We start from the raw sequence: 9222 nt of genomic DNA, 5'->3' as shown, positions 1-9222 counted from the left end.
CCCCCAAATGGTTACATTTACATATAAACACTCATATATCTTTCTTTATTCTTCAGTTAAATGTGATAAATTTGTTCCCTATTTCTCTCCTCTAAATCCTTCCACATGTTCTTCGAGATGTTCCCTTCCCAACTTGGCTTTTTAAAATAGCCCACTAAGGCCAATCAGTGCTGCCAGTGTGTGCATGGGTACGGTCATCAGTAAATGCTTTAGAAAGACAAGTTACTAAAATAAAGAAAAACTTCAGATAAATAAGGTTTCTGTAAGAACACAAACTTTTATTAACTATCGGATTTTCAGATTGTTTACATACAACATACAGGTCTGTTTTATATGTGTCATCTCATAAGTTAAACTTTTCAAACATGTTGTTTAAAGTGCAATTCGAAAAGAACTGGAGACATTTAAAAAACTTTTTTTTTACTCTATTCCCAAAATCTTCCAAGAGTCATTAGAAAGTCACAATAATACTTAAAGGAATATGATAAATGCGCCATTTGGAACAAAAGTCCAATTTAATGGGCAACCTGAATGCTCGAGAAAAATGTCAAGTTGAAAGCTTGTCTTTTCATTTGAAAGAACTGGATGAAGAACATAGCTTAATGAACACCGAAGTTGGGTTCTAGGGTTTGTATCTAATCAAAGATATCTTCTGGGCTGCTGTTCCTCAGGGTTTCTAAAGACATGTCTGCAGCAGCAGCATGCTCTTCTTTCAAGGTCTGAGTCAGTGAAGGGGCAAGCCTAGAGGAAAAAAAAAGCCAGGAGAGTTATCTTTTAGGTTTTTTTAAAAATTTCTATTTTATCTTTATTTTTTTATTGAAAATTGTTTTCTTAAACCTTACATAATATATCCTGACGACAGTTTCCTTTCCCTCTATACCTCCCAGTTTTTTCCCATCTACCTCCCATCCATATCCACTGCCTTTCTGGCTCTCATCAGAAAATAAATGGGTTTCTAAAGGATAATAATAAAATAAAATAAGATAAAACAAAATTAGCACATTGGGTTAGGACAAAACAATGAGCAGAAGAAATAGAGCCCAAGAGAAGGCACAAGAAACTGAGACCCACTCATCTGCACACTCAAGACTCTTATAAAAACACTAAATCAGACGCCATTTTACACACACACACACACACACACACACACACACACACACACACACACGACCTGTAAAGGGGGCGAAAGATAAATAAAGTTAAATTAAAAAAAGATACATTTAAATAATAACAGCAGAATGACTTGAACTTCCAAGGATGTCAGGGGGTTCATTTTCCCTTGGCTACCTACTACTGGGCACGCAGCCTACCCTTAAGAGTAGTTTGCTCCCCAAGTGAAACTCCATGGAGAAAACTAAATTTTCATTTGCAAGCAGTTTTCAATTAGACATAGCTTCTGTGTCAACGATGGGGGCATATGTCTGGTGTGAGAAGTCCTTCTATATATGTGTTGCTTTTATTAGTTAATCAATTAAGAAGCTGCTTGGGCCTATGACAGGGCAAGAATAGAGCACGGTGGGTATTCTAAGCAGAGATAGAGGAAAAAAGAAGGCAGAGTCAGGAGACACCATATAGCTGCCAAAGGAGGGAGATGCCAGAACTTTACCTGGTAAGCCATAGCCTTGTGGAGATACATAGAATAATAGAAATGGGTTAATTTAAGATGTAAGAGTTAGTTAATAAGAAGCCTAAGCCAATAGGTCAAGTAGTCTTTAATATATTTTCTGTGTGATTATTTTGGGTCTGGGTGGCTGGGGACAAACGAGCAGTCTCTGCCTACATGTGCCCACTTCTCCTTTCAGTTCTAGGAGCCCATCTGGGAGAGACCCATGTGTATGCTGCTTCAGTCTCTGTGAGTTCATCTGTGTATACATCATGTGGATTCAGAAGGCCTTGTTTTCTTGGTGTCTTCCAACCCCTCTGCCTCTTACACTCTTTCCCTCTCCTCTTCTGCAGGACTGAGCACTGAGAGGAGGGACTGGATGGAGACATCTTGTTTAGAGTTGAATGTTCTCAGTTCACCCATCCTTGGCATACTGTCTGGTTGTGAGTCTGTACATTTGTTTTACCCATTAATATCCATGTTGTCTCTCAGCAACTGTACTCTCTGTTCACACAACGTCACTCTAGTAGTCAGCTGGTCATTTGATTAATGATGACACCATATCCTGGCACATGAGGACAAAATGTACTTGTCTATATCATTTATAGGGTCTAAAGTTAATCACACAGTAAGCTAAATTCTATTTAGATGCATGAGTACAGCTACTGGATTTGACCTCTATATGTAAACACATCTGTGAAACCAAGACAATAGCCTGTTCACTCCATGACCACTGTGGCCAAGCAAACTGGGCTGGAGGATCACAGAGCTCAGTCAAAGTGAATTACCGTCCTTGAGTAAACCCTGCCGGTGGTTCACCACTGAGCCTTGGGAAGCATTGCTCAATATTAACTAGAGATGGTTTCAGGGGTAAATGTGATTAGATCAAATCAATCCATTAATAGAGGTTTCTCCATATTTCCAGCTTCAAAGCCATGCCTAGCCTACTATAGCTGAAAAAGTACAAGGTTGAAGTTAGGACATGTGGGTGTGAATTATGGTATGACTAGGCCAGCCAGTCCATCCAATAGGACTTCAGTTTTCTTTCCATAAAACTGAGGTGGCATGAGCCTTAATAGTGATGTGAAGATTAAACTAGGTGATGAGAACGAAAATGCTTGTAAATTCCCACAAGACACACAAAAGCTGTTATTACAAGTGGCTAAATATTGAATAAAGTATTAAGATTTGGCAGTGGCAGAATAAAGGAATAACCAACTGAAATCCAGAAATATGGGCCATGTATTATTATTTTAAAATCCCTACACCTATATTCAGTTGCACAGATTATTCTTAAAATTGAATTCACTGCCCAGTCCTCTTTCGTCTCTTGACTATGCACAATTAACCATGACTGGCTACTCCCAATCAGGGATGGGTCTTCATTATGCTAAGTAAGCCAAGGGCAGATAACCTGATTATGCCAAGATACTAGGCATTAATACAGAGTCAAGGTGACAATTACAACTCCTGGGAATTAACAGGAAACACAGATGTAACTATCATAGCACATAAACAAGCATCTAGAATGTACTTCATATGAGAAAAAAGATATTATATAAATAGCAACATATCCTTTACACATTTTCACACTTATACACAAACATATACATGTAGAAACACATATATATGCTTTCACACAAAAACACATATACATGCATACGAATGCATACACACACATCTTTTTCTCTGGTCTGAAATGTATTAGTTGATTTTAGCTCTCTTGAACAAAAAGAGGACTGAATTATGTCAATTAGGAAGCCAGACGTGGAAAGGCCTCTGCAATATTGTTCACTGTACACACCTAGAAAACAGATGTCTATCAATTCTGTTTTAAAATATGAGCAGAAGAAAAAAGGATTACTCTGAAGGGATGAGACACAAAGACGGAGATTCCTGGTTCTACATGTATAACTGATGTCTTTGGAAAGCCTGGAGCTGAAGAAACTGAGTTGACCTTTGTTAGGATTGTGAGCCATGACAGTGCAGTCAGGCTAGCATGTGACAGAAACGCACAATTCTTAGGTCTCATATCACAGTGAGTCAACATAGACTCTGTCCACAGCAAAGAAACGCTCATCTCTTTCACAAGTGACAAATATTTCAGAGATGTTTTGTAAATTTATAGAAAACAGAAAGAACTAAGATGCATTTTTCTGTTTTACATTTTTACTATTTAGGAGTCAGGTAGATTTCAGATAGTTCACTTTTCGATGATAGTTCCACAGGGGGAATTCAGAAGCCAGGATCAGTAGATCTTTATCTGGGATCAACTAAATTCTTTGTGCACATTAAAACCATTGTGAAACTTCTTTCAATGGCAGGTTAACAATATCTGTAATAACATCAAGGCTTGCAGAGGATGTCAAACAACTAGATAAAATATTGTTGGTAAGATATCCGACATTTGAAATTACTACAGAAAACAACTGGCCAATATCTGTCAAAGATAAGGAAATGTTTCTACCTGTGGCTCAGAAATTCACCACTAGGCAGATACTCAGGACATACATACATACATACATACATACATACATACATACATACATACGATCATAGAGGTGTTTATTAGTAGTGAAAACCTGAAAACTATATACATGTCTCTCAACATGGAAATGGCATATTACTGAATATCTATATAGCAATACACACAATTTTCACAGAGTAGAATACTATATAGTTATACACATAAGTTTTGTATAGTAGAATACTATACAGGTATACACATGCACAAATCTCAAATGAAGTGTCAAGCAACAGATCCAAGCATGAAAGCCATACTACTGCATGGCTCTACCTAAAAGTCAACATCACAAAACTAAGCAATAGTGATCTTTGAACAGTGATATATGTGTGAATGTGTCATGTGCACACACATGTGTGCATACAGGATATATTTGTGTACCTATGGATGTTTATTACATCTGCTTTTCCATGAGATGTCAATTCTGGCTATTTTCAGCTCCTCTATGACAATGTTTTGAGCTCCTCTAGACCTTGTAGCTTTGGCTGTGGTGGAGATATTTATAGAGAAGAACAGGAGATGCAGTGATAATTTAGAGAGCTTGGTTTGAAACACCAGCTGGCCATCTTATCGGAGGGAGAGTGAGATGGGGGAGGGGATACATAGCAACAAAACTCAGGGAAGGCATCTTCAGAAGAGGGCAGACATGGCCTCATCAACAGTCACTACAGTAAAAGGTGAAAGGGAAGAGCTATCCAGACGTGGGCTTGTTAAATAGAAAACGCATTGTTGTGGACAATAAATGATGGAGGAGTTACTTTCATTTAATAAAGAAACTGCCTTGGCCCATTTGATAGGCCAACCCTTAGGTGGGTGGAGTAAACAGAACAGAATGCTGGAAGAAAGAAGCCTAGTCAGTTGCCATGATTCTCCCACTCCAGACAGACGCAGGTTAAGATCATTCCTGGTAAGCCAGCTCGTGGTCCTACACAGAATATTAGAAATGGGATAGATCAATGTGTAAGAGCTAGCCAATAAGAGGTTAAAACTAATGGGCCAAGCAGTGTTTAAAAGAATACAGTTTCCGTGTAATTATTTCAGGTAAAGCTAGCCGGGTGGCGGGAAGCAGCCCACCGCCCTTATTACTACAAATAAAGATTAAAATTGAAGAGACAGGGAAAGGAGAAAAGGAAACAGAGGAGTGACTCAAGACAGCACTAACAGCTTGAGTGGCTGCCACTTTCACCAACTCTGGCTCCCACTGCAATGTTGACTGCAGAAGCTTACATTTTAGGTAAATTATTTCACTCATTATTAATTATCTGGAGCTGAGAAGAATAATCTGGAGGACACTGTTAAGCTTACGATTTATCATAGAAGGGCAGGCAGTGTTTTTTCTCAGGAAGGAAGAAGTATTAAACTCCCAGATCACAGCCGTCACACATTCAAGTGCTGAACCACCACCACCCAGCCACCTCAGAAGGACAGCTGGAAGCAACTGTTCTGCTTATGTAAAGAAAAAAATTGCCCACACAGTTAAACTTTGTTTTACTCTCTTTCTTTCCCCTGGAATTTGAATGGTGGAACATGAGTAACTGCCTATAAGAACATATACCACACACACACACACACACACACACACACACACACACAAATACATAAAATACAACTTGAAAAAGCCAATACTGGCAAGAATTGCTGGGGCATGACAATAATCCTAGTGCATGGGAAGTTGAGGCAGTAGGAGCACAAGTTTGAGGTGAGCCTGGATTAGCTTACAGTTTACATATCAAAAGTCTGTTTCTAAAAGCAAAACAAAAAGAAGCTAATTATCTAATGGCTTGACTTTAGGATTCATCAGTTCAAGTTTTCATGAAAAAATCCCACAAAAACCAAAGGGAGAGGGAGAAAGAGAACCCCCCCAACAAGACACCAACAACAAAAGTAAATCAAACAATAAGATCCCTGCCAAGATCAAGCAGGCAGACCTCTATCACACGGATTTTAACACAGCTCCTATCATTCATTCTACAAGAACACTGATGAACTACCAAACTCAACTCTATGACTACCATTTAAATAAGATATTTAAATGATGAACTTAAAGATTTGATATTACCAATGTCACTAGTTTATTTTTAATATGGAATTAGTACATAGAGATATATTGGGTGTTAGGATGGGAAGAGTGGCTGACTGATTTCATGCTGACCTTATAAAAACCAAGGCTTCTCTGAAACAAATTAACAGACTGAAGCCTCCATGACCCAGTAAAAGCAGAGGCTCACGCTGTCTGGAATTCACAAGTCTAGACGTCATTTCATTGGCCTGAGAAAGTGAAAGAAGAGAAACAGACTCTCTTGGCAATGCAAGTAGCAAGCAAGAGAAACAATTCATTAGTTTCAATTAAATCATAGATAACTTCTAATACAAACAACCCTGCTGTTTAAACACGAGCAAGAAGAGCACAGAAATGTCCTTTGGAATATGTTACATTGAATAAAACAAGAATAAAGAGTAACAAAAGTAGTTATATTTAACCCTATAATGCACTTAATGATACATAGACATTGCAAATGAATAATTCTAAATATTTCATGTAGAGTGTTTCATGTAAAGTTTGAAAATAAGACTATTGGGGAGCAGCAAGATGGCTCAGTACGTAAAAGCTGTTGCCACAGAGGAATGATGACCCACGTTGGAGCCCTAGAACCCGTCACAAAGGTAGATGGAGAGCACCAACTCCACAAAGCTGTCCTCTGAGCTCTGCATAGAATTCAGTACTAACACCAACCATTAGCTAAATAGGGCCACAATCCCTAAGGAGGGAAGCACTTATACAGAAATTCCATAACAATAAATTGAACACTTGCTAAATGTCTGCGGATAAACAAACTGTTGTGGCAACCAAGCGCATTCTCAGTGGACCAGTTTACACAAGCTTTTCAAGCCCGTTTTGCATAGCGTCAGCTTCTCGCTGTGTTTCACTGGGTGGAACCAGCACAGGGATGTTTGCTGCTGCTGCTCAGTGCACTCCATGGGAAACCTTCTTGGGAGGCCCTGCTGTATTTACCTGGCACCACATTTGGCACACAAATGTTCCAGCAATTGCATGTATTAACAATGACAAATGAGTAAATCAATGAGGTAGACAGGATGGAGGAGAAGGCTAAGCAAAGTCTCACAGTCCATGCAGCGGTGAACGTGGGAGGAGGGAGCCAGGCAACAAAGCCAGGGCGTTAGCCTACACTTTCCCCACTCCAAAGTAAACAGCACCTAGGCCACACTTGTTAATGAAGAACATTAGTTAGTGTGTTTCCTCCAGAGGACACTCTTATTCTCAGGAGGCCAGCATGAATGTGGAGATGGTGGGTCTCAAAAAGTGGGATGCTTTCTAAAAAGGAAGGAGACATTTAGTGCAAATGTCAGGAAACTATTTTCTTTCACTAACTCCTATAATTATTTCATGACAAGAGTCTATAACAGAAGGCATAAAATTTCTCCTGTAATAATATCTTTAAATAAAGTACAGAATAGTGAATGTAGAAAACCAAATTGTATGTGTATTTACACATATATATTTGCATATAAATGCATGAATAAATATGCTTCTGTGTCTAGAACAGGTCTGGAACGTTCTGTGGCCAGAGATGGTAGATGTTTTATTTGGAAACAGGGATAACTTATACTAGATAGTCTCCTTAACTGCCAGTATGTATATATGTATATATACACACACATACACAAAATTATATTTTAAAAAGTGTTTTAAGAAAACAAAAAGAAAGCTTGTTTACCATGGTTTCCAAATGAGTCTGAATTTTAATTTATTTTTTTATTGAAAAAAAAATTTCCGCCTCCTCCCAACATCCCATTTCCCTCCCCCTCCTCCAATTCCTCTCCCCCTCCCCCCACTCCTCTCACCCTCCCTCTTCAGTCCAAAGAGCAGTCAGGGTTCCCTGCCCTGTGGAAAGTCCAAGGTCCTCCCTCCTCCAGCCAGGTCTAGGAAGGTGAGCATCCAAACTGGCTAGGCTTCCACAAAGCCAGAAAATGAAGTAGGATCAAAACCCAGTGCCATTGTCCTTGGCTTCTCATCAGCCCTCATTGTCTGCCATGTTCAGAGAGTCCGGTTTTATCCCATGCTTTTTCAGTCCCAGTCCAGCTGGCCTTGGTGAGCTCCCAATAGATCCCCCAATAGATCAGTGGGTGGGTGCACCTCTGGCAGTCCTGACTTCCTTGCTCATGTTCTCCCTCCTTCTGCTCCTCATTGGGACCTTGGGAGCTCAGTCCGGTGCTCCAGTGTGGGTCTCTGTCTCTATCTCCATCCATCGCCAATGAGTCTGGTGTTGGGTGCTCTTTTTCCTCACAATCTCATCCATTAACATTCCATGAAACCAGCATTTTCTGAACAGTCAACATTAACTTGCTTCCCTGAGAATACAATCTCTTGACTTGGACTCCAGAATTTACTAGTTTAGTGAAATAAAATGGAAATATAGAAAATGAGCTCCAGGCTAGGGAAGTCTAGTGCTGGAGCAGTAGAAACCACACAATCAGATGGTCTTCTGAGCTATGGAAGGCAGTGATTTCTCATGGACCTAGGACTAAGGATGGCTTCTCCCTGGTATGGAAGGTGCTGCTTTAATTCCCGTGGCTGATGCTACAATTCACATAATGTGGCACCTTAGTTAGAAGCTTGGGTTAAAATCAAGCTGTTGGCTGGATGGTGTTCTCCTTTGGAGGAGATGGTGAAGAAGAAACTCCTAGACTTTTCAGCTTTCTGAATTCTCCCACTTCCATCATTGGTAGCAGGACATATCCTTACATCGCCATTGCTTTCTAATTCTTTCTTTCTTTCTTTCTTTCTTTCTTTCTTTCTTTCTTTCTTTCTTTCTTTCTCTCTCTCTCTCTCTCTCTCTGTCTGTCTTGTCTTGTCTTTTCTTGTCTTTTTTTTTTTTTTTTTGAGACAGGTTTCTCTGTAGCTTTGGAGCCTGTCCTGGCACTTGGCATTAGCTCTGTAGACCAGGCTGGCCTCAAACTCACAGAGATCTGCCTGCCCCTGCCTCCCAAGTGCTGGGATTAAAGGCCTGTGCAACCACTGCCCGCCACATCACCAATCACTTACATCCTGAGACACTTTCATTTTCTCTCGCTT

General features: G+C 39.8%; 1 protein-coding gene across 1 annotated transcript in view; it reads right to left on the bottom strand.

The window, feature by feature from the left end:
• Nucleotides 1–255: 255 nt before the first annotated feature.
• Nucleotides 256–9222, bottom strand: part of Xrcc4 (X-ray repair cross complementing 4) — a 208004-nt gene continuing 199037 nt past the window's right edge. Inside the window, exon 8 of the mRNA XM_050119855.1 lies at nucleotides 256–741. Within this exon, the coding sequence (XP_049975812.1) occupies nucleotides 636–741 (106 nt within the window). The 3' untranslated portion in view covers nucleotides 256–635. The remainder of the gene's footprint in view (nucleotides 742–9222) is intronic.

Source organism: Alexandromys fortis, unplaced genomic scaffold, assembly GCF_014885135.2.
Source record: "Alexandromys fortis isolate MF-2015 unplaced genomic scaffold, M_Fortis_MF-2015_v1.1 scaffold_132, whole genome shotgun sequence".
Classification (NCBI taxonomy): Eukaryota; Metazoa; Chordata; class Mammalia; order Rodentia; family Cricetidae; genus Alexandromys; species Alexandromys fortis.
The sequence above is the reverse complement of the archived record's forward strand: the minus strand, read 5'-3'. Positions and strand labels throughout refer to the sequence as shown.